The 27043-nt window shown below is 34.1% G+C and overlaps 1 protein-coding gene across 5 annotated transcripts in view; it reads left to right on the forward strand.

Annotated features, from left to right (window-relative positions):
- Nucleotides 1–27043, forward strand: part of Col24a1 (collagen type XXIV alpha 1 chain) — a 349791-nt gene that overhangs the window by 141330 nt on the left and 181418 nt on the right. For all 5 annotated transcript variants that reach the window (XR_010050132.1, XM_063257323.1, XM_063257335.1 and 2 more), the window contains one exon: nucleotides 2204–2248. Coding sequence is in view for 4 of the 5 variants with exons in the window: in XM_063257323.1 (XP_063113393.1) it covers nucleotides 2204–2248 (45 nt within the window). In the remaining variant the exon portion in view is untranslated. The remainder of the gene's footprint in view (nucleotides 1–2203; nucleotides 2249–27043) is intronic.

Here is a 27043-nt window from a genome sequence, read left to right on the forward strand (position 1 = left end):
GAATACATAATAATAGAAAATTAATAACCTATATATTATCATGCCATAAACTTTCTAAAAATGTTTAATGAGCTATCTATCAAAAACTAGCCATTTACAATCTATTGCAATGCTTTATTCTTTAGTATATATCTAAATACATACGAAATTGAACAGAAACTGTGTAAACTTTAAATGTTTATTTCAGAAGTGATTACTCATGATGGATATCAGATTTCAAGGATTTAAAGTCAGTATTACTGATAGAAATGTTATGTGAGCCCCAGAAATAAGCCACATTGTACAGTAAGAAAGTTAAATAATGTGTGTTACATGAAGTGTGATCAAACATGAAGTGTGATCAAAAAATACAATGAATGTTTAAACTGGGAAAGAAATATTTCTATTGGTCCTTTTCAAAATACTTCCCCTCGCTTCCAATACACCTATCCTAAATGGGGAGTGGTGGCGCACATCTATAATCCCAGCTTTGGGAGTCTGAGGCAAAAGGATTGTTGCAAATTTGAGGCCTGCCTGAGCTACAAAGTGAGCTCAAGACCAGCCTGAACTGCATAGTGAGACCCTGTCTCAAAAAACAAAAACAAAAACAAAAGTGACACAAATATCCTGTTCTTGCCTCTTTCTGAAGTAGTTCTGGAAACTCTCTTTTGTGAGTATCTTTTCATGACTGCCTTAGTGTCCTGAATTGACTCAAACGTTTATTAAATTTCTATCAAGGAAAAACATTATAAAGTGTCCTCATCCACCTTATTCACTGGATCTGGCACCTTGTGACTCTGGCTTTTCTCCAAAGTTAAAATGACCATGACAGGTAAACATTTTGAAATTTGATTTGCTGAATTTGATACATTTGAACAAGGCAGCCACTACACAACTGGCTGCACATGACAGGAAACTCCTAAGAACTACTTCAAAAGGCGGCAAGAGCAATGGGATAAGTGTGTTTGAAGCAAGAGGGGCCATTCCGAGGGAGAAATCTTTTTTACTATAATGCATTTTTAAGATTTAAACAAACATTCACCATACATTTTGATCATACTGCATGTTTAATCCAAGGTATGAAAATATTCTTTCAACATGTAACACATATTAAATTTTTAATGGGATATTTTGTATGCTTTTCTTGCACAAAAGTTTCAAAGTATGATGTGGTTTTTGCACTTATATTTCAGTTCAAATCAGTTCATACTCAGAGCCCTATGTCATTATTGACTATGATATTATTCATTAGAGGTCTTACCTTTCAAAAAGAAATTGATGGTGTAATCTCCGATTTCTGTAAACTAACTGTATAATCAGTGTATGCGCTGCTCTGAGCTTAATCTTCCTTCAACAATGTGTATTTGGGGGGGGGGGGCATGGACCATTTCCCACCACTAAAAGTGGCCTTTTCCTATCTCTGTTACAAGTATTCCTTATTTACCAGGGCCCAATTCATATACTATTTCATAATTTATTATTTGAAGTCATTAATAGTTGAAGGTTTGAAAAGTAATAAAGCACATCTATATTTTATAAAACACTACCAGTAAACAGTAGGATAGCACACCAAAGTCAAATACACAAATATTTCTGCAGTGAAATGAAAGTGTATTCAGATTATTTGAAATAAGTCAATACCATAAATAGTTTCTCTTGGATCAGATTAGGCATTGGTGCAAAAAAAAAAATTCAAATTAAGTTCTTCACCAAATAAGTAGTAAAAATCTTTTGGTTTTCAGAGCTCTGTAGCCTGCAACATGTGACTTCAGCTCCCAAAGTGCTTGCCTCGGTGTCTTCCTTAGTACTTACCTGGGGCTGGCGTGTTTTCTCTTCTATTGGGCAAATAGGGCATCTCTCTCGTATTTTTTTAAGGACTTTATTTTTATTCTTAACATCTTTTGCAGGGCCTGCCACTCTGCCTTTTTAGAGTACAAATAATAAATATTCCATTTTTTTAAAAAATGTTATTTATAAAAGCATTTATAAAGTGACTAAAAATAATAAGAGAATGTAATTTAAGAAAATCAGTTATTATTTAAATGAAAATGTCAGAGAAGCCTCATTTCACAGAAATACTATAACAGAGTATTGAATCACTGAGATTTCCTTTACATTTTTCCATATTATGACTAGATAATTACATAAAAATAAATAAAAGATTGATAGGGGTAATTTTGTTGAAAAATAATTCATTTTTGGAATTCCTTGTCCTTGTTAACAGGGAGAAGTAGGAGATCAAGGAGATATTGGGAAAACTGGTGAAATAGTAAGTTTGTTTTATGCCATTACTTTCATTTTTAAAATTATCTGTATTTTTAGAATCATGTTAACCATGATCTGTTGGCTATAATCATGTTAGCAAGAGTCAGAATAAGTTTGATTCACCCCAAATTTAAACTCACAATGTTTCTATTGACAAACAGAACCTGCTATACAAAAAAGAAATAAGAAAATGCAGTCAATTATATTGTCATCATCATATATTATATTTGTGATTTCAAGAGCATTGTCATTTCTAACACTTAGTATTCAATTTTAGTTCTAATAAAGTCAATGTAAATTTGACCTTGACAGTTTTTATTATTAAAAACTTTGTCAAATTATTGACAATTTGAAGATAATTTTTAAGATTTAAAATTTTTGAGTAAATAAAGAGATAATTAAGTAGAAAGTATAGTTTCTTTGTTCAAATATAGTTTATGTTGCTTATGTTCCCTTTCTATATAACTATAAGGCTTGTTATATGTGTTATATTTGATTCAGATATATTGAAAACAGTTTCATTTTCTACAATGAGGAAATCCAGCTAAAATGTTCTCTTAACCCATAAACTTACATATTATTTATGGAGTATATATGGAGTATATATGAATGAATTTATTTATAGTGTGCTAGATTGTCACAAAGCAACTAACCTAATTCAGTAATTTAAATTAGCAAATTCCCCCATACCCTGTAATCATGACTTAAATAAATAAAATTTTCAACAAAAATGTTTTCTCAGTTTAGGTACTTAAACAATTTATCCTGTTTTGTATTAAAGATGGTCTGGTATTCTTACGTTTACCATTAAAAATAGAAGATAGTTTAATTTTAAAAGGTTACTGTACTCCCAGTATCTGGGTCACTAGGGGGTGATATTTTGTTCTTGTTTTTGCTGAAGAGAGGCATTTCAGTCAAGTGTGTATATCAGATTATTCGAAGTTTCCCAAGATGTGTAACTTACATTTTATCTAAGGTCACTTAAAGAAATTAAATTCTGGCATTTTTGATTGTCACATTGCTTAGGAAATACACATATAAATCAGCATCCAAAGTTAAAATGCCAGTGAAGAATATCTTTTCTTAAAATGACATCTTCTATATTCAACCATTAAGTGATATTTAATCATACCAGACTACATGCACATAGTATAAGACTCATAGTCTTTGTTGTCCAAGGAAACAATGGGCTGTTTAGATTTTTGTTACTGGAGGGGAAGGAACATTTATCGATCATTTGTTATATTTCAGGCACCAGAAATGCTAAGTGATATTTCATATTATGATGTTTCATTTAATTCTCAAACAGTTTTAAAAGATGCATTTTGTTATTCCAGCTTTTAAAATAGGGAAACAAATGCACAGGAAGTAACCACATCAAAGTTTCATAGCTAACAAACTGCTGGGCCGGGGTGTAAATCCAGAGTTTCAAATTGAAAATCCAAGTCTCTATTCAACCATAATAGAATGTTTTTACTTTCTGAACAACTAGTTAGCCTAGATGTTGTAGAGATAGTTTAAGCCTCAGACAAATTATTAAGCCTACTTTCTTATTTTGAGATTCTTTCTCACTAAGGATGTGAAATAAAGGGTTTCTTTAAATCAATATCTATATTGAGTAATATAAAAAATATAAAATTCCAGCTGTGTACATCTGTAATCTAGCACTCAGTAGGCTGAGGCAGGAGGATTGCTGCAAGTTTGAAGCCAACCTACGAAGTGAGTTCAAGGCCAGCCTGAAGCATACAGTGAAACCTTGCCTCTCAAAAGACCCCCCCCCCTAAAAATATATATACATATGATTCCTAAAGAATATTTTGAACTTGCTGTAATTTCTGGCTTTTATATTATCTCATTCATTTCCAAATTTTACAGTTCATCAGGTCCAGAGCTTTGTCAACAGGAAAACTTTTGAAGCCAGGCATGGTGGCACAGGCCTCTAATCCCCTCAGTCTGGAAAATTTAAGTGGGAGGATCACAATTTCAAGCCAACCTGGACAATTTAGTGATCAGCGCAACCCTGTCTCAAAAAAAAACAAAAAACAAAAAACAAAACCACCAAACTGCTGGAAATGTAACTTAATGCAAAAACTCTGGGCTCAACCTCTAGAACTGCAAGAGGGAAGAGCGGGGAGGAGAGAGAGGCAGAGATCAAAAAATATGATTGCATTTCATGATGTCAATCTTGTAATTAGCTCCTACTTAATCTTCTTTGTGATCATTTAATTGCCTTAACTGGACCCCCTCCAGTTTTTTTCCAGATTTACACTAATTAAAACCAAATTTTTGATAGAGCATGCCAAGAATAACAGCGTCATCCATGTGTCATGTATATATACATCTTATAATAATTTTCTTATACAAAAAATTGATCTCTGTATGCTTGCCCTAAGGGAGTCTCTAATTTCAAAAGTGACTCCTCCTATCTCCCTCATTCTCGTATCCCATTTTTTAATGAGTAAATCTATAATCATCCCACTCAAATTAATAACTTGTGTCTTAAACTATCCAGGATAAGATTATTTGAAGAACTATAAGAAAAAAAGAATCTGCTTTTTGGAGTATAGGCTGAGACCAGAATTGTGATCAATAGAGGCATTATAAGGGAAGAGCTATTGGCTTAACACGGGCAATAACATTTAATAAAATTTCTAATGTTCAAGCAGCCTCTTCTATAAAGTGATTCTAAACCTCGTCATTAGAATATTGATGAAGATCATTAGTCATATATTAAGCAGATATTTTACTGAGCATACCAGGCACATATGAACATATGAACCTCTTCTTCATGAAACTCGTAGTCCATTGGGAGTTGATAGCAAATAATCACATACAGAAATATATAAAGATGATACATTCTATAAAGGAAAAACATAAATGACTATGACAAAACTGCCAGTTAGATCAGATGATACAAAGCTGTTGAGAAAATAACATACAAGTCGCAAGCATAAAATATGGTTTGAATTAGGAAAGAGTGAGGAAGAACATTCACAGAATATGCAGTAAAACATATTCCTTACCTTCACACTTACCTTGCTTTAGGGAAATTACTTAAGATTTCTAACTATTTGTTTTCTCAATAGGGAAAAGATGAAAATAACTACCGTGTGGAATTTCTTATTAAATATGATAATGCACATAAAGCACTTAACACAATGCCAGTCATGGAGTAAACACTTGACCACACTATCTACTACTGCTGCAGTGTGGAGGTTATTGTTATGTATGACAGCCCTAGTGGGAAAGCACTTAAGTGTTTAGAGGAAGGAAAGTCAGCTTGAAGCCCATGATAAACAATGGGAAAAGCAGCTGAGGTGTTCCTAATGAGGAAGGAGGAAGCTGTAATCCTGGTCCGTTATTTTATTACTTGATTGTTAAGAGTCAATGAAAAATTGCTAAGTAAGCTGCTACCATGATGTAATTTATGTTTCAAGATTATTCTGGCTGCAGTGGATTAAGACATTTAGAGCATGGTTGAAAGGAGTGGAAGCGGGAGTTAAATTTTAGAATGCTATTACAGTAGTGTAAATAGGGAAAACTATGACTTAGATCAGTACAATGGCTGTAGCAACAAAGAAATACGGATGTATTTCAGAGATACTTGTTTGAGGTGTTAGATTAGAGGGGGGTTGGCTGCAAAGAAAGGGTGCTAGCCAATCCTCAGCATACAGCAGATATTTATTCAGTTGTCAGGCATATTTTGTTATATATGATATCTAAGGATAATTTTAAGAATCCTTCACATTTTTCTAAGAATTCTAATATTTCTACTCTCCTCCTTATCCATTAACTTGGCTTCTTTTCTCTCGCTCTTTTCTAGTTTCATTATGTCTTTCTGAAACTGGAGAAAGCAAAACTAGACTATTTTTGAGACAGTGACTTCATTGTTTTCTCTGTATGTGTGATAATGATCTTTATGTTTTCTTTATTGTTAATGATACTGAAAACCACACAGACATTTTCCTAAAACAGGAAACTGAAGATTGCCTTGAGAAACAATCCACAGTGACCCTCAGATACTCAAATGGCCTGTTATTTTATATTATAAAATACGAACTGTTAGCACAAAGCATCCTTTATTATATTAAATTTTGGTTGCTACAATTCTGCTCACCTAAAAAGATTCATGTGATTGTTTTAAAGTCTGACTACATTGATTTATCTCTTCAAATATAACCCAAATGATTTAATTTTAACTCATTTATTTCTCAAGCAAGATTTCCTGAGTAATATATGCCATAGCCTCCCTGTTTTACTTCCTCCCATGTGGTGTGCCAATGTTAAATGACTGTTGAACAGATGGAAAGATAAAGGCCACAAATAATCCTCAAAATCAAGTAGTCAATTTTCATTATAAAATCTGTGTGCCTGAAAACCTGATGGTTGATTCAAACCTGGATTATAATAGCTTATTTAAAACCAAAAAGAGGTTTAAAATCATAGAAGAAAATTAAAAAGAAATAAATATATTTTTAAAATAAATCTATTTATTGAAAATCTAGTATTTCATTTGACCTTGAGCTGACCTTAGTAAAATAAGTGTTATTATTATTATTCAATAAATGAGGAGTCTGAAATTCATTGAAGTTATATAATAGACAAATTCTTATTAGCTAGCAAGTCACAATTCTGGATTTCAAGTTCAAGATTTCTATATCCACTTCCAAGGCTCTGTTCTCTGCATCATAGAATCTTCAATTTGTCCTGGGGACTGAAGATTAAAAATCATCCTAACCATTTATTCCCAGTTCTGCCGCTATAGTACCTGACTTCTCTATAACGTAAGTTTCCTTTAGTCTAAAATAGTAATAATGATTATTATTTTCCATGGTCTTTATGAGAGTTTAATGATATATTTAAAGTAATCTGTGTGTCCTTGGGGATTAATGGTTAGGAAGGTTTGAAAACTGGGCAAATAAAGGTTTACTCAGTAACATCTGAAGCCAAACTGTCAATTAAATTTTTAAATATTGTCAAATGTTATTAGTTTCTAAGAATTATGGGAGCAATGTATTTATAATGGAAACAGGAAAGATCTGTAAAGGGAAGGAAAAAAGATTTTGAAAATGTTCAGCATGAAACATCATTTGACCAAGTGGCTAGCGCTGCTGCTCTTGGGTAGAATTAACTTGCAATTTATTCTGATACAAATTGATTTTGCTCTAATGAGTTTCATAATTTTCTTTAAGAGTAGAATGTTGGTTTTAGGGAGACCCACTTTAATCATCATGAGAAGCCATATTTCCTTGAGAGAAAGAAACAAGATAAAGGGACCATTTAGCCAAATAGAAAAAATTAAGTAAAGTTGTGTCAACTGCACCTCAGTAAGCCTCTAGTCTCAGTGCCATTACCTTGAAAAATATCGTCTACTCTGCACTGCTTTTAGGCTTTACCGCTACAACACAGATGCAATTCCGTTGCATTTCTCCTACATAGAAAAGAGTAGTAATTTTTCTCAGGGAATGGAAAGTTATTAAAAATATATATCCATAGCATATTTCTTCATCAAAAAATCTGTACCTGAACGTGATAAAGGTAGCTGCCATTTATGGAAACCCTATGATATGCTACTTACTTTGAATATATTATTAAACTTATAAACACCATTAGAAATAACTAGTGCCATCTCTACTTTATACAATTACTTTGAATATATCATTAAACTTTCATAAAGACCATAGAAAATAATATTATTATTCCTACTTTACGCAAAAGGTAAATTAGGTTTTAGAAAAGTTAAAGAACTTGTCCATGGTCGGGGAGTGTGGTAGCAGAGATGGGACTACAAAAGAGATATCTCTGAACTTTTCCATATCATTCTGCTTCCTTTAACTATTAGCTAAAGATTTCTAACTGTATTTCTAACACATATCTGCTGTCTTGTTATTGCTACATAAGGTTAGAGGTCAAAGGACCAAAGTTGCCACACTGTAGTTTAACACATAGTCCTTTGAAAATCAGAATGAATTAGAGTTAAGGTAGGATAATGTTTCTGATATTTATCATTTTTGAAATATACAGTAAGCATCACTTTCCCACAGGACATCGTGGAAATTCTGTGTTAAAGGTACATTGTTATGGGTGTACAATAACAATGTTCATTCTTTAAAAATATTTCTATTAATGAATTAGTAATTCTAATTTTATGAGTTTTATTATATTAAACAAGTATTTAACAAAAATCAAAGTATTGAATTCTTAGTTTTTATTGAGTATTAAAAAAGCATTAACACTTTCAAAATTGATTATTGGTGTATAAAATCTAAAAATAACAACAGAAATAAATTCCTATGTGAACTACAATGAAAATACCAGTCAAACTTTACAACAAAAATAATCTTTACTGGGGCCAGGGATATAGCTCAGCAGTGCAGAGCCTGCCTGGCAAGCACCACATCCTGAGTTCGATTCCTGATACCCCTGGCAAGATCTTATTCATATCTTCAGACCTAGCTCTAACATTGCATGATCCCATTTGATTGAGCAACCATTTTAACTAGTCAAATATGTATTTACATTGCTGTTTTCTTCGTCATCAGGATTGAAGAGGTCTGCGTTCCTTGTGTCTATATCAGTTCAATTCTTGCTCCATTTCACTGTTACAGGAAATTTGGCTCACACGGCCAACTATCAACATCTTAATCATCCATGCATGAGTCCTACCTGATGATTCAATTTTGACCTCCAAAACTTGTAAATCTGGTTTTTCATGTGATGTTATACAGAATTAGGCTACTTCTACCAGAAAAATCAAAAGAAAAATTTTTGGAAGAATGATGTGGATATATTTTACTCCCCTTGATGTCCCAGGAAACATACACAAAACTGTCATATGGAGCACTGTATGGATAAAAGTTCTGGTTTGGCATTTTTGTGCAGGTTTAACTCTTTTGTACATATGTTGCCATTCTTATGTCTACCAAGTGGGTAAATACAAAGATTGCTCCCTGTATCCTCCAAGCCCAGTTACTGGGGATAGGTTTTTGTGGTGGAATCGATTTTTGTAATACACTGTTATGCCCTAAGGAAGTCACAGTGGATTATTTTCTTTAGATTACTATGTCAGCAAAGGTATAGAAATTTCAAAGGAAGTGCAAATAAGTGACATCAAAAGGGAAGATTCACAAAGTATGTGCGAGTATCAATGGATAGGAACAGAATGATATAAAACATACAATTCCAGGTAAATTTCAAAGAAGTGAGTTTTAAAAGGACAATCCTATCAATTCACTATTCCCTGATAACTAGCTACAGAAAATCTCATGATGAAGTATTCCTTTAAAAATGAGTTGCTAACAGTTTTCTAATTGCAACCAGAAAAGATTTATTTAAGAAAATGAAATGAGCAAACTTCATACATTTCAGGCACTTAACAAAAATGTAATGATTTCTGGGTCCTAACCACAGAATGAATAGAAAAGACATGGTATTTTTATAAAATGGAAAGCTATTTAGCTATAAAGAGTGATAACCTTGGGACTCTCATAGACAAATGAATGCAACTTGATATCATGCTCAGTAGTGAAATGGTTTGGACCCACATGCATGAATATCATGTTGTCTCCCTAGTTAAAAAAAACTGAAGGATTTAGTGGAATCTGAAATGTACAATAGATATTGTGAAGGTGGAAGGGGTGGAAATGTCTGGAAAGAAAAAGTGGTAGCCATTGTTAATTTCCTATTACCTTTTATCAAGTCCTGTATCATTTTCATTATTTTGCTTTGGTTGGTTTTATTTTGTTTTGTTTTGTTAAATTATATTATATCTGATTGTATGAGTAGCTATTTTGAAGATAACAAGATATATTGTGGTGTGCCACAACCCATGTTGCTCTTGAGGTTCTTGGGGTGAAGGACCACGAGAGGATGCGAAAATAAAGAAGAGACAAAGCTGGGGTCAGGTGGAGCCCTTACCCTCCTGATGGGAAGAAAGGAAAAGCTCAACCACTGTAGCACATTTATTTATACCCTCCAGAGAAGAAGGTCAATTTCAACCCTGCTGCCTAGCAACTTGTTTGCCTGGCTGGCCTGGGTCCCTTGCCTTCTTGCTACTGAAACAGCTTGTTTTAGGCTCTCCTTTCTTTCAGAGCTGGCCTTGCTTTAGCCCAACACATGTGATCAATACAGCTTCCTAGAATGAATGGTGGACATTGTTGATTACTTAATATATTGTTTTGAAGTCCTATATCACTTGTATTATTTTATTTTCATCGGTTTTATTCTGTTCTGTTTTGTTTGATTTTATTACGTGTTATGGTATAGGCAGCTATTTTGAAGATAACATGAGGCATTATGGTAGCCAATGTTGATTTCCTATTGTTTTGTTTTGAAGTTGAATCGTGCTCCGTTGGGGGCTGGGGATTTAGCTCAGTGGTTTAAGCACTTGCCTGGTAAGTCCAAGGTCATGAGCTCAATCCCCGGTACCAAAAAAAAAAAAAAAAAAAAAAAAAAAAAAAAAAAATTCAACCTATAGTGCTCCCATTGCTTTGTTTTAATTGCCTTTATTCTGTTTTAATTTGTTTGGTTTTGTTCTTTTTAAAATAAAAAAAAAAGATTTCTGGATCCTTTGAGCTATTACTTATCCTATTTTCCTAACAGTTGCCTTCTATAGAACAAGGCAAATTACTAGAGAGAGAATAAACACTGTATTAGCGGTGGCCCTATAGTACTTTTTCTTCTACAACTATTGACTATGGGACCTGGGAATGATGATTCAGGCCTGTAATTCCAGCACTTTGGTAGCCTGAGGCAGGAGGATTGCAAATTCTAGCTCAGCCTGGGCAATTTAGTAATATAATAAAGCCCTGTCTCAAAACTAAAAGAAGTGCTATAGATATAACTTAGTATAAAGACAGAGGATTCAATCCTCAGTGCTGGAAAAAGGCAAGAAATAAAAAAGAAATTAAAGGCATAGAAGACTATGAAAAGTCTTCATATTACAAAACCCAAAAAAAGAAAGTTTAAAGTAGTAACAAGATAAACCTTATGTAAGTACTTATTAAAGAGGAAGCAAAAAATGAAAAAGAAATCCTATGTGATAATATATAAAGGCAAAAGACAAAATTTATATTCACAAGTAAGTAAATTATATACATGATTGTATGCTACAAGCTAGAACACAAGTGTTTGAAAACCAAGCATACCCTGTGCATATAAAGTCTTATCTGTCTCATTTTATAGACAGTATAGTTTTCTTTTATAATTACTTAATATATAGCTTTACTATAACTATAAAAAAGTAAAATATTTCATGAAAAGGAAAAAGATCTAGCACCCATGTAGTGATACAGGAAATAAGATATTTATCATATATGCCATTTTAAAAAGTAATAAAGAGTAGTATCATTCATAGTGAAATGTCTCAGCATAGGACAGAGCAAGATTGTAGAAGAGGCACCTTCATCTGTCATTCCTCTACAGAAACATCAATTTGAAAGACTATCCACAAATGTACATAGTTTCATAAGGAGAAGAAAACTAGGTAACTGGACAGTTTCTTTTCACAGCAAAATAATAGGAATAAATGCTGTGAAGAGTGTAGAATGGACAGTTTTACATTATTCATAGCATCCGCCTCTAAACCCTGAGCAGCACAGTGTGGAGAGATACAGTCTAACTGGGGAAAGAGAGAGAATAAGCCTAGACTTTACCTTGAATTCCAGCACCAAGCCTACCACTGAACAGAACTCTGTTGTCTCTCCGTAAGTCCATGTGGGTACCTGAGAATAAGACTCCACATTTTTCCTGGCACTAGATAAGAACCTATTTACTGTATAAGACTGGTGCAGTCTACCTTTTGTATCATTGCCCCCAAAATGGCCTTAGGCTTTAGATAAACCTCAGTGGCAAGCAGACCTCGGTATCCAGTGAGGACTGTATATCCTAGCAATGTACCAGCCTCAGCCACCAGATGGCTTCAGCCTGGTGCCATGCTAGTCATAGCACTCTCAGAGCTAGGTGCCCCACAGTGTACTGAAAAGAAAATCGTGGTAACATAAAAATATAAAATATGGGATGAAAAATGTTATAAAAAATGTAGAGCTTTCTTTTTATTTTTGCAATCAAGGTTGTTATCAAGTAAACATAACCAGTTATAAGATGTTTAAATGTTTATTTAGCTATTTATACATCCATAAAAATGGCAAACATTTCTAAAAATGTTTTTATGCTCAGGATATGTACAATGCATAATGTGTTGTTCCTTCCTAGGGAAAGACTTAATAAAAGAATGGACTGATGGAAATAATGGTAGGCATTAGGGTAAAGGTGACGCTTTGGGCCTCCTGTTGACACTACCAATTTTTTTTTTTTTTTTTTTTTTTTGTACTGGGAATTGAACTCAGGACCTCACACTTGCCAAGGCAGATGCTGCACCACTGAGCTACATCCCCAGCCCAATACTATCTCTCTTAGGTGATGATGGCTCAATTATGACCTGAGGATAAAACTAGTGAAAAAATTTAGTTCTAAATTTAAAAATATTTGAGATCTGTATAAACAATATAATGAATTTGGATACCTAATGATTACAAATATTATAAACCAAGGATTGACAAATTTGTTTGAAAAGTAAAACCAGACAGTTTCAGGCTTTCGGGCCACATGGTCCCTGTCATAAATGCTCAACTGTGCTGTCGTACTATGAAAGCAACCATAGACAGTACGTAAATGAATGAGCCCAGCTCCGATCCCAGCAAAACTTTGTGAAAGTGAACAGCTGGCAGATTTGGCTTACAGGTTGTAGTTTGTCCTTTCCTGTTCTAGAAAGCTGTACTTTATTTGGGATGCACTCATTTTATTGGGTCTGCCATATGTACATCCTGCCTCATTAGTCTTTTATCATTAATGAAAAAAGTCACTAAACACAAATGTGATTTCTTCCAATTTTACTTTCCAATCAGAAAGCATTCAAATTAGCAAACAGATCATGTTGCCACTATTCACTGAGTTTGTGTACTGATTGTGCTTGCAATGAATATATGTTCATTTATATATACACCACGTGTGCAGCCAGAGTATTCTATTGGACTTTTTCATTGTTTTCCCTAACAAACTGTTAATCTTGCCTGTATATAATTCCAACAACAATGAAATCTTCCATTTATTTATGTACATTGGCTAAAAACATTTCTATGAGCCTTAGACATATTTTTTAAGTCTTTAAGGATCAGGGCATTTTCACATATTAAATTTCAGTGAATTTTGCTTTTGTTATTTTAAAAAAATTTTCAGTGAATGTGTAATCTTATATTTCCTACTAGGTTAAAATAATTTTTTTTTATTCTCTGTCCTCTATTCAAAAAATAACTTTTTAAAATAGGTTTTACTAAACAATGTAATAGAAAGTACCATATAGCTCAGTGGGTATAGCTCAGTGGCATTTTTTTGTCCAAAAATATATTAACACTCCTCTTTTGGCTGTAGAAAAAATAACTAAGTGTAATTTGGATTTTATTTTAACCATTTACCCTTGTGTTTTAGAGGAAACATTATACACATGTTTAAATTTGGCAGTAGCTAAGATACATGATTTCTGTACTTTTTTTTTTTATTAGCAAATCTTGGAAAAACCCTATGACACAAGTCTGCATGTTTCTTTTGCTTTACTAATGCCATGAGAAATGAAGTCAGTTTACCATCATTAAAATTAAGAAAGGTCGCTTAGTAATTAATTAGTGTTGCAAGCTTACTGAGTGTTGCAGCCGAGGGTATAGCTCAGTGGCACAGCACCTGCCTGGCAAGTACAAGGTCCTGACTTTATTTCCCAGTACCAAATTAAAATAAACATAATCTAGGCGTTCACTTATGTCTTTGTAATAGGCTGCTTCTACCACTTCTAAAGATCTTTACTTTCACAATTCCACTGCCTGCCAGGCATCAGTTTTAAGACACATCTCAAATAACCTGCTCAACCAAGAACTCTTTTCCAGTCTCCCTGATCAATTAGATTCAGTTTCTTCCTCTGAACCCTTCAGTACTTTACCCATATTATTTAATGGTCTTTAGCATATTGTGCTTTTATCAGCTACTTGGTTTTTCTTAAGACTGCATCTTACTCTGATGCCCAGGCTCACCTCACACTTAGTCTCCTTTTTCTTCATTCTCCTAAGCAACTCAGATTACAGGCATGAGCCACCACATTCACCTCTCTCATGTACTTTCCTGAACTATGAGTAGCAGTGAGCAATGAATAGAGGCCTCTTGTGTTGTACATGTACAGCATCTGTTGAACTGTGATAAGATATGAAAAGTAATTTTGCTAAGGCATTTGACACTGGGTATAAACTTAAAGGTGCTTAATGTGGTCAAGTCTGACAGCATGGCAGATCTTTCATGTTTCAGGGGAAACAGCAGCATAAGAAAACATGAAAACCTAAAAGGATATGAAGTGATAATATAATTGTGTTGTAAGCAGTTCAGGTGGTCTAAATAGGGAAAGCTAAAGCACAGTAGACTGAGCTTTCCTAGCTCCTGTTCCTTACCTGTGAGCCCTTCGGACTTTACCAACACCTATTCTTCTCTTACCTGTCATCTTGAGTGTCACTTCTATATTTTGTGTCAAGTGTCTCCTGTATCTAATACAGGAAGTCCACTATTTAGCACCCTCACTTATTTATGTTTTCCTCTATTAAACTTGAAGTCTTTTGAAGATTGGGGTTTGTAGAGCAAACACTAAATCATGAAGTGTAGCTTCAGTTTAAGAAATCAATAACAGATCCAAGATCCAAAAGCTTCCTTTGAGCTACAATTTTCCATAAATTAAAAGCTGTGATTTCACCTCTACTCTGAAATCCATTCCATCTCCTCCTCTTGGAATTTTCTGTAATTAGTTCACCTCCTTCGGTTACTGAGTGTTGCAAGCTTAGCATTTTCCATAGATTTCTTTTTTCCCCTTCATTTATTTTAATGAATTACTAACTTTTGTAGTAATTGTATATTCTCACTTGCAATGTGTTTTATATCTATTCTTTAAAACATTAATCACCAACTGTTTGAGAATCACAGTATTCAATGAATACTTATTGGTTAGCAGCTATTTGTCAGATATACTACTAGATGTTTCAGATAAAAGACAAAAAGGAAAAACATTTATATGTTAATTGAGAAACAGATGAAAAGCAGTTATAATACAATATTGTATGGCCTTAAGAAAAGACACTACATTATGGGCAGGGCAGCCAGGAAAAGGTTCTGAAGATCTCTGTATATGTACCACTCAGAGTTAGTCGCATTTCATTCCATAGACAGTAAAGAGATGCTGAACTCATAGAACGTTGAAAAACAAGTTTGATGTAAAACATGCTAACCAGTTGGAAATACTATGATGGCTGCAAGACAGGATGAATTGGAGATAAACAGAAACCAGTTTCAAACTTATTGCAATATATGAGAGAGGAGAACTATATACTTTAGGACAGTGACAAGGGAAGAAATTATGAAAGATTTTTAGGAGAAAGAGTGACAGCTTTGTAAATTCAGGGACTATATCTTGTAGATAGTGCCTGGTACATAATATTAATTGAATAAATTTGTTCAAAGGTTAATTATTTCAGTAGATTTTATCTTGGTTCCCTTTTGAAATGTCCACCCTTCTATCTCTGTATTTGCAGATTTTATCTACCCCTTAAAGCCCTGGCTCAAATACTACCTGCAGGAAATTTTCTCTTATTCCATCAACTGAAATAAACTTCATCTTTGATAAATTTGATAAATTTCATAAAACATAGTCTCACAATATTTAATCCTTCTTTGTGTATTTGATATCTCTCTACACAGATCTATATATCTATATCTATATCTGTATCTGTATCTGTATCTGTAGCTATATCTATATATACAGCTCAGCTCTTATTTGATTACAGATATCTTGGGGAGTTATCCAAGTTTGTTTTCTATTTATAATCCTTATACTCTTTAGCACAAGAGTTTTTCCCATACTAATGTTTAATAAATATTTATTGAATGAAAAATGAATGTCAATTTTATGATTTTGGAAATAAAATATCCTTGAATAGTATAACAAAGTAAAATAAGGACCTTGGAGCAAGATTCTTTTCTCAGGCTAGTAGAAGATATCAATATTTAGAATAGATCCAATCAAAGATAATGAAAAGATGAAAAATTGTCAAAAATACGTCAGGAAGGAATATCAAGAAGTTCCAGAAAACTTTATAAAGTTTAAATAATTGTAGTTCTTTGTGAGAAAGATAATTTTTGACTCCTTGGTGTTTATGCATAGTGGAGTAATACATAAACATATAATTTTATCACTCTTTTTAAGGGTTATAGAATTTCAAATACTGAGAAACAGGATATCAATGAATGACTTAGAATTATTTACCAAAACTTGTATGGTAAATAATTACAAACTAAAAAGAATCATAATAGTGCAAGTTAAATATAGTTTGCAACAGCTGAGTGGCTTCCTGAAAAACTTAAGGCTTGATTTAGCCCTTTAAGAATAAAAAAAAATTGATGTTTTCATCAAAAGATGGGTCAATCTTCATGGAGTAATATACACCTTAACATTATAAAGCATGATGGGGAAACGAACTATTTTGAAAATATCAACTTGAAAATATCAATTTGAAAATATCAAAACAATGGCCTGTCAGGGAAGCACAATAGAAAAAAATTCTGATAGCATACTTTAAAAGTCATATGACTTTGCATTTCCTGCTATCAGGAAATGCTGTAGCATGCCAAATTGTACAAAACTTCTGTGATGGAGAAAAATCTTATACAAATATGCATAGATTCCTCAGAGAGCAACAAGAAGCTTTCATGCCGTCAACCCCTTGGATTTCCTAACAGTGTGAAAATTCCAGTACAGCTATATGTCAGTATTGCCAAGGACATTATTCAAATGCAAGATGATAACAGAGAAATCGAATCTATTCGCTGGTTTTAGACGTGGTAAAGTAAAGCCAAATTGGTTTGACAGCTTGCTTCAGAATAAAAGATCTAAGATGGAATACCAGTCTTTAGTAATCCAACATGAAATGTTCTTATTTCCTTATTCTTAGAGAGATTTGGGGTGAAACTGGGAATGTTGGGAAGCATTAGCCAATAGATTTTGTTGCTCTGATTTTGTCAGGCAGAATACTCAAAAATCACAGTCCCTATGCGATTTGCACGAAATATATACAGGACTAATGTAACACTTATATGTGGTGTACTCATTTATAATCACATATGTTGTGTAAACAAGTCTGGTATATACAAAAGACTTAAGAAAACACTGCATTTAAAGTATTTTACAACTCAAGTGTGTTAACTCTTCTCATTCAATTTACTTTTATTTTTTAATAGCTAAATTTCAACCAAGATAGGTGTTAGCATATATTGATACTTAGATTATCATCTTTGATTTATTACCAAGATACTCGTTCAAAAGACCAACTATGTGAACAACATTAGCAGGAAAATTTAGTGAAGGAAGTATAGCAGAAGTTGCTTTTCCATTCTTGAGTTTCCCGTAGGTAAATGTGAGTGAAAATGTCTGTTGAGTGGACATTCCAGATATAGTCTTTTGATCACTGTCAGACCTTCCTGGGTCAAAACTTCATTCTGAATTTTCATTTCATGACTGTGTGCTTGATTTAAAAGAATCAGAGAATATTCAGAGGCTAAAATTTATAATTTCTCAGTAGAGCAGACCATTCAGTTGTTTCTTATAGGAAAATTTGTGTATCTATATGTCAAGAACCTGAAATGAATCTGTGATCTTAGAGTAGACTGTTGTCCAATCAATCAGGAATTTCTAGAATCATGCAGTATTTGTTATGTTCTAAATTTAACTGAAATATAAAACATTATATGTATTTCTCAGTAAGTCCAGCATGCATTATTCTCTCAGATATGTTTGTTGATTAAATAGATTTATTTTATGATAATTTTTAAAGTTTTAATGAATAGAGGATTGCTATAATATTATTTTTTCTTTCAGTTAACCAATATTCGATAGTTTATCTTCATGTTTTGGGAACTTTTATTAAGATAAATTATACACATTCTGAGTTTCAAGACTAACTCTGTGGTAGCATAATCACCATTTTATCCACTCATATGATTACTTAATGACAAAAAATATTGAAGTCTTTGTATCTCATGTGAAATGACGGATATGATTGAGCATAATTTCTATGCTACATTGTTTCTTCATTTGGCTTATTCAAATTCCTAAGGCACTTGATATTAATGTAGTAAAATTTTCTAAATATATAAAGTAAGCACATCTTACATAAGGAGAAAAAATAGACATAAAGCAAATTTTTGCAAAGTAAGCCAAATAGTCCAGGAAACAAATTATAATAAGCTATAATTTTTATTGCCAAAGTGTCTTCACTCTTTGGCGAGTTATAAAAACTTTCATTCCTAACCAATCATCAGCAAAAAGATTTATCACTCAATATAAAGGAGATGCAGTGAGTTCCTCATTCAGGCTGGATTTGGGATGCATCTCATATGCTGTTTTCTTATACTTTGGACCTGGAATATAACCCTAGAAGCCAACTATGTACAATGAATAGTTTCATTCCTTAAAAGAAGACATGGAAAAGTAATGATCCTTATAGGTTTACCAAGCATTCTTCAGACACCACATTTCTAGGTCCAACAAATTTTGTATCCATCAAACAATGGAACATTGAATACAAATAGAAATTTCTCGTATTTTTTCTAGGATCTCAAATGTTGGTTTAAAAGAGAATTTATCTTTGTTTATTAATCTGGACATACTTTATGATAGTAGTCCCTAACGTTTTCAAAAATGAAGATCATTTTCCAGAACAACAAGAAGTAGCTTTTTATGTATTTACTCTCCTCTCAGCATCTACATGTAGACTCACGGACACTAGTATTTAATGGCCATTAGTAAACAGAGGCCCCCAGGTAAAGGGAAAACGGTGAGAATGTGTTAGATTTTCCAGAGGCAAACTGTTAAAATGGAATTTTGCTGTAGATTATTTATTGAAAAACAACAGTTATGGTAAGAAAGAAGAAGAAGCAAGATTGAATAGAGGAAGAAATCAAGCTATGATACAGGGTCTATTAGTCTGTCAATGCTATATAACAAGCTCTGAGTTCCTTATCACCTATTTGACTGATTTCATACCTATGTAATAGCTGGAATTTTTTATTTTGTCTCAGTCATTTTTTACGGCCAACCTAGGAAGAGTGTGCCCTTGGTCAAAAAGGCTCTCTGCAACTCAGACAGCTATATGGCTATATATACCCTGGTCCACAAACTCTTTCTGGAAGGAGGATCTGAGCAGGGCATCTTGTTCACCACAGTCTAGTTCCTGTGCTGCCTGGGTCCACTTCTTTTTTTTTTTTTAATTTTATTTAAGGAGAAAAAAAAAGCAGAGAAAGGGTACAAGTTATACAGATTTACAGAAAAAAAAATAAACAGTAGGAAATCACTAGTTAATGGATTACATATTGTCATCTTAGAAATAATTGTTCAAGTCACAAAATTAAAGCTTGTAAAGTGGACATTCCAACAGTGAGACTGCAAACAGTTCCGTTCAATGATCCAATAAAACTCTGTGATATCATTTTCTATCTTATACACTTAAATATACATGCAGTTATATAGTTTAGAGCACTTTCTTTTCCTCTCTTTTGTACAATGACTATTACACATTTTGGGTTTCATTGCTCCCACGGTTCTTATTACTTTTTTGGAAGAGAGTAAAACCAAATGTGACATAACAGAACAGAATCGGTCAAGTCAAAAGGGTGGACATAATAGATAATGTAAAAACATAATACAAGGTAATCAACAATGGTTACCATAATGCCTCCCGCTATCTCTAATAGAATTGCCTATATCATTAGTTATAATAAAATTGAACAAAACAGTAAAGAACAAAACCGACAAAACCAAACCATTGGAGACATTGTAGGTCTTCAAAAGTAGATAAAAGTCAACGAGAATGGGCGTTATAATGAATCTCATTATCTTCACAGCTAGTGCCTAAACTTTCGAACCTGATACTATCCAGCAAAACAGAATAGGGGAACATCAGTCAAAAACAAGATGGTGAGAGTAATACAGGGCTTTAAATCGAGATAATGGAAAGTCAAAGTGGGTTACTATAATATATCCTGCTATTTTTATTTATTTTTCCCTTAATTAAAAGGATAAACATAAAAAAGTAAATAATGGAGTGGAGATTGAGATAAAAGAGGGCATAACAGCAAAGCAGCGCAGATCAAAACATAACCATTTAAGCAGAATAGTGTTTCATCACCAGATAATCCTGACATACAAATAGTTACCATATTGTCTCTTTCCTTGAAATCCTTGAGTACAACTTCGTATACTGTAGCATTAAATATATCAAAACAATGTAAAACCATTTAAGAGAGTGACAGCATTACAGAGTATTTAGAATCGACTAACAGAAAATGAACAATGGTTTCTGTATAATCTCCTTGTCTTTAAAAGGTTTTTGCTTATACTATCATACATAATAAAATCCAGTAAGATACAACCTATTTAGACCAATGGAGACAGAAGAACAAAAGCTTGATGAGACTTCAAAACAAGATGATACTAAATCAGTATTACCTATTAAGATGTCATTTTCTCCAAAATAGCTGTTCCTATCATCCAATCTTCTCTGCCTCATTTCTGTTGAGCTCTTTTTCTGTCAGTAGCTGTCAGTTTGCCTTCTTCATTTTGTTCTCTGCTCCATTCATTGTGGCCTCCCCGCCACTATTTCTGGATTCTTTGTATTTTTCTTTTTTTAGAATATCCTGCAATACTCTCTGTAGAGTTGAATTGGTGGTTGCAAATTCCCCCAGTTCCTCTTTATCCTGGAAGCACCTTGTTTTTCCATCAATTTCCAGGGACAGTTGTGCAGGATATCTCAATCTTGGCTGGAGATTATTATCTTTCAAAGCTTGAATTATTTCCCCCCACGCTCTTCGTGATTTGATGGTTTGTGCAGAGAAATCTGCTGTAATTCTGATGGGTGTTCCCTTGTAAGTGGTCTGTTTCTTGTCTCTGACAGCTTTTAATATTCTGTTCTTGTATTGGATTTCTGGAATTTTTATTATTATATGCCTGGGTGTTGCTCTGTTTGGGTTGTAGGTAGCTGGGGTCCTGTATGCCTCATACATCTGAGTATCTTTACCTTTTGCTAAATTAGGAAAATTCTCCTGGATTATTTCTGTGAGTAGCTTTTGTAGTTCATTTGTTTGTGTCCCTACTTCTTCTTTTATGTTCTTAATCCTTAAGTTATGGATCCTCTTATCATCTTGTCTTTGTATTATTGCTGTTTGTTTCTTTATTATTTTTAAGAAGTTTTTCATTTCATTCTCCCATATTACAAATCTGCCCTCCAGTTCAGATAGTCTGTCCTTAGTTTCTTTCAAGCTGTTATGCCAGTTTTCGATAGACTTCTTAGTTTCTTGATAGTCCCTTTGAACCTGCTTCATGTATTCTATGCTTTCTCTGTTTTCTCCATCAAACAATTCTCCCCTCTTTTTCTGTTCTTCCACTCCACCATCTGTTTTTTCTTGGGTGGTGCTTAGCATTTCTCTAACTATTCTGCATACTTCTAGCTTCAGGTCATTGATAACTTCATTCCTGAACTGATCTATGAGGCTCTCTATATGGCGCTTTATGTCTATTGGTGTGGTGTCCGCTATTGCCTGTTTCTCAGAATTGGGGGCCGAGGAGCCTTTCTTGTTGCTGTCTCTTCCCATATTCTCTGTTCCTTATATATGCAAGCTTATATAAGAGGCCCAGCTTCTCTCCCTGTCAGCCACAGCCTGATCGAATTGCGCCGGTTAGGTGTTCCCGCCCGCCACAGCACACCAGGAAGTTCCAGACCAGGCAGCCTACGCGGGGCCTGCCCCTCCCGGCCACCGTCAGGCTCTGGGATCTGGGTTGGGCCAGCCTACTGGGTCCACCAGCAGTGTCACGTAGGCTAGGCACTTTTCACCAATCCCACCTGAGAGGGGGATGTGTGGCTGAAGTCGCCACCGCGCCCTGCTCGCGCAGGACTGCCCGGGCCCAGAATGTCCTCCGCTGGAGTCAAACTGTGGTAGAGTGTCAGTTTCTCTCACTCACCTCACCACAAGACATGCACACCTCCCTGCCCGTCCTGTTTTTGACTCTGTTTGCAGATTGCCGTTCTCAGAGCTTTCGTGCGTCCCTCTCCTTGCCGAGCCGATGTAGAGGCAGTCGCTGCGTGGCGGGAGACGCGGGCTCCAGCCTCCACACTGAGGCTTTTCTGTTCCTGTTTTAGCACCAGGACTGCATTCCAAGTTGGTTTCTCTCAGCCCAGTTCGTTCCTGAGTTAGCAGAGCATATCTCCACCTGCTTGTGTCTCCTTACTCCGCACCCTTCCTGACTTCTGAGCCGAGCCTTTCAGAGAGCCTCCGTAGTAGCTGTTATCTGTCCGCCATGTTCTCCCGGAAGTTCCGGGTCCACTTCTTCACATCATTTCAGGGCAGTGCTTTTTAAGGATTCTAGTGACTCCCTAGTAATGAAGTTCATTTTAGAACTTCAAGTGAAAGTAAGATTCCCCTTCTTTCTGATGATCAGGGTAAACTACATGTACCAAGATGGTGTCTGCACACAACGAATTTGAAGTGTTCGAGAGCAGCCATAACTTTTAATTCAACAAGACTCTTACTGTGCCATCTGGTAAAAATGCAACCTTTTTGTGTATGAGGCCTCTCTTCCTGCTAAGCGTACCTTTTGTGCAGATGGAAAGTGCAGAGTTCTCAACACTGACACATTGGGAGTGATAGTGATGATAATTAATTCTGCTTCTTCCGCAGGTTCCAAGACTTACCAATATTTCCAATTGGAGGCATAGCATAATGTAAATGTCTGAGTCAGCATATATATATATATATATATATATATACGTATTTCATTCTATAAAATGATGTGTCACCCTCTTAAAGTGTTACTCTTAACCAGCACTTTAACTGCAAACCATTCTAATATGCTGTAGTAGGTTGGACATTTCTCAGTTTGATATGATTTGTCAATTAGAGCGCATTGTCATGGACCTACTTTTTTACTTTGTTGATTGTAAAATAGATTCAGTGGATTGAAAGTATTTGACAGATCCTATATAGTAGAGTGGGAATTTTATAAGCTCTTAAATGCTGCTACTAATAGAGGCCAGAGCAGAAGAAAGAAAACTGTTTCCAAAGTATTTATCATTTCAGTTAGAATAAATATTTAGTTTTTCCACGATGAACTTGTCCCCAAGTGTCTAGTTGAAGAATGGTACCTTGAAGAATGGTACCATATTGTAAGCTCAGATAATTCACATCAGCAGTAGTTAAATTAGCCTTCTTAAATGAGAACCAGTGGTATCTGGCCATGAATATATTCCATCTCTCTCACCATTCCCATTTCATATACAGATCCATCATTCCCTACTGAGGTGATTCATGACAAAGGGTTACTCTAGCTTTTTGAGTCATTCTGTTTCCATCTACTTTTCCATGTTTGACTGGTTCTGGTAGGCATTGACACACGACACAAAATTTTATGATTTGTGACCACTTCCATATACCTGCTAATATGCCTCTTTCTCAAATTTTCTTTGCCTTATTCTTACAGTCTTCTTCCTTTTGAGTACCTAACTAACCAACCAGAATACTGACAAATGCTCATTCTGTATGTATTCTAAACTTAATCCTCTGTCTTTCCTGCAAAGTAAATAATCTGTGGTGTTGCCTGAAATTCAGCATATAGGTCTTGATTGAATCTACAGAGTAGTTGCTGGACATTTTCATTCTATACCCACATGTTAAGCCTATTCATTGACATACCAGGTTCTGGCATTTTCCTTCTCTGTCAATGGGTCAAAATGGATCCCCTAAACTGCAAAGATGTCAGCTGAAAAAGAGCTACTGGATGGGATCTAGACCACTCATTCAGACAGTTTGCTTGTTCCTCTGAGCAATTTTGCTCAATTTCATATCGCCTTGAATATTTTGAACTTATAACTTGATTAGTCTGACAGGATTCAACTTACCATGAATAGATTCAGATCTATAGTCACTTGGTATCCTATCGTGCAGTGCTCATTCTTTTTGAGAGCCTAGTGATATACTAGCATGTGCTTTTCAAAATGGTTTTTCTTATATGAGAAACCCAAAATATAACTAAAGAGTAAAATAAAACATAATAGGAAATAGGGAGGTAGGTCTTTTACAAAAGGAAAGGGGACCAAGACAGTGAAAAAGCGGTAACAAAAAGAATTAAAAGGGCTTATGTACCAACTCAGCACCAGAAATGTAACATACAGCAAATGTGTACCAAATACCATATGTGAAATGACCTTGCTCCAGAGTCCAAGGAGCCTGCACTGCAGTCTTCCTATTGCGGCTTTCCATAAACACTTCGTGGCTTCCACTGATTTTTCTCTCATATGATAGATTCTACCAGATTATATTGTTCAAGAGACAGGTTTGCTCACAACTTGAACCATTGTAGAAGTCTGTTCAATCTCCTGGAACCCTTGCCAGGGTGTTATGTTTTGTATCTTTGAAAAATACTCCCAAATTAATAAACTTTTATATGTAATTTTCTGTTATTTTTGTTATATGCTCTTGATCCAATACCTGAAGAATCAGGTCAAAGATATATTCCTCATACATGTTAGTTAGAATTTTTTGTTCCTTTTTGATATATATGACTTTATCTGCTTCTAATGGACACATCAAATTCCTAAATGGTGGATTCTGCAACTTAACGCTATTTAATGAAAAGAGTGTGTTGTGAATCCTAACTGAATTTTTTTTTCCTTATGAGGGAGAAGGCATATTAGAGATAGTGCTAGTTATAACAAGGAAGGGTAAGTCGTTTCCCTACATATACAGATTCCAGAGTCTAAAGTTGAAAGGATTTAAGGATCTCTGTCCAGAGAGATCCTTAACAAATACCATAATCCCATTCAAGACACTGATATCCATGGCATAACAATCATGCTTAAATTGAGAGATGAAATTTCTCTGGAAATTTGTCACTCTGACCAGGAAATCTTGAGACTTTGTTCAGTTATCTTCATTCCCCCGCTAGAGGAGATAACCATTCAGCTAACTATTTGGGGAGCTCTGGGAATATATATGGCCCATTAAGCCAAATTGGTTACTTTTTTCTTCCATATTGTTCAAACTTTGGATGCAGATCTCTTTAATGATGCTTAAACCTTTAAGGAGCTACTTATAGGAAAAATTAGGTGATTCTTACAAGGGACGATAGATGGTTCATCTCTGTTTCTAATACTTCTGCTCTGTTTGGTTTTTTAACTCATTCATTGATTCAACATATATTTATTTTTTGTATGAGAAGTGACTTGCTGAACATAAGGCATATAGAGTCATCCTTGCTTAACAAAGCACATAGATCAATGGATTTAAAAGTGACATCTTCCTATTTCACTATTAGTGAAAGATGTAACACAGTAAGCTAAAATAGCTTCAACCAAGTCACGCTGTCAGTCAAATAAATTTTTAGCTTGCAGATTTGATTTGAAAATAAGAGTAAAATGACCCAATATTTTGCTATTTTCAAATAAATAAAAAGGGCTTCATGTGTACTTGCAAGTGTTCAAATTATCTTGAAATGAAAATATCTAAAGAAATATAGACAAAAAGAAACAATATTGTATCCTCCTTTTGACATTTCACTTCCTTTCTATATAGTCAATTCTGTAAGTTTTCTTTCACTAACCTCTGCATTATATGTTGCTTTTGCTCCTTGTGACTCTACTTAACTAATGCCACATCTTAACTAGTATTTATTGGCTGATGATCTACTAATTTCTTAGCTCTAGACCTACATACTCAAATACGTATTGAATATTCCTACAAAAAACGTCTCATAAGTATCTCACATTCATCATATCTAAAGAGAAATTATTTTTCATCCAGATAGATTACACAGCACTTTCTATTTTTCTGTTCTTCTGTGTGTCTGTTTAGACTTACAGTAGTTTGTATCATTTTTTTTTCTTGGACAAAATTGTAAAGGAGTGGGCAAATAGATACTAAATATGGAAACATATTCACATTTAGTGCCTGAAGTTGGCTTTTTCCATATCTGGCTGATGTTTTATTTCTATCATCAAAAGTTTGTATTAGATTAAATGTTGTAAAATTATCATTTTTAAGATACAACTGGTTTAAGTAATAGCAGTTTCATACAGTTAAACCTACCATTGCCTTTGTTGTGGTAAGAAAATTTAAAAATTCCTTTGTGAATTTTTAAAAGTGTAAGAAATAATACTGACAAAACATTGAAGCTAATATATTTCCATGATGAAACAGAACTAAATTCTAGAGAATTAGCCTTTTAAATTTTATTTCAAATGAATTTGATGAGTTTTCAAATCTGAGATTCTTTATGCATTAAATGCAGTAGTTTGTGTCTTAAAAAATTCAGAATAATATAAAGCATGCTAGACCAGTAGCTAAAGCACAATAGTTTACAGATGACTTTCAAGTCTAAAACAGATATCTGAAAGTGTTTTAAAGCATTTTAGTTTCAAATAGGAAATGTTCTCCTTTTTTCACTCTGCAATGAATAAATAGGATGTGGTTAACTTTAAAAAAAAGCAAATATAACATTATAAATTTTTTGCTGACTTTTAGGAAAAAATATTTAAGAAGTGATTCACTGAACATCAGGTTCTTTGGCCATCTGAACTTTGGCTATAGTTAACAAAATCTTTAGACTATTACATGTCCTAGTTTACAAAAGTAAAATGTTTTCAATTATTATATGATTGTCTAGCTCTTAAAAGTCAGC

Source organism: Cavia porcellus, unplaced genomic scaffold (assembly GCF_034190915.1).
Source record: "Cavia porcellus strain 051 isolate PalLab524CR breed Dunkin Hartley unplaced genomic scaffold, mCavPor4.1 scaffold_1, whole genome shotgun sequence".
In the NCBI taxonomy this organism is placed as follows: domain Eukaryota; kingdom Metazoa; phylum Chordata; class Mammalia; order Rodentia; family Caviidae; genus Cavia; species Cavia porcellus.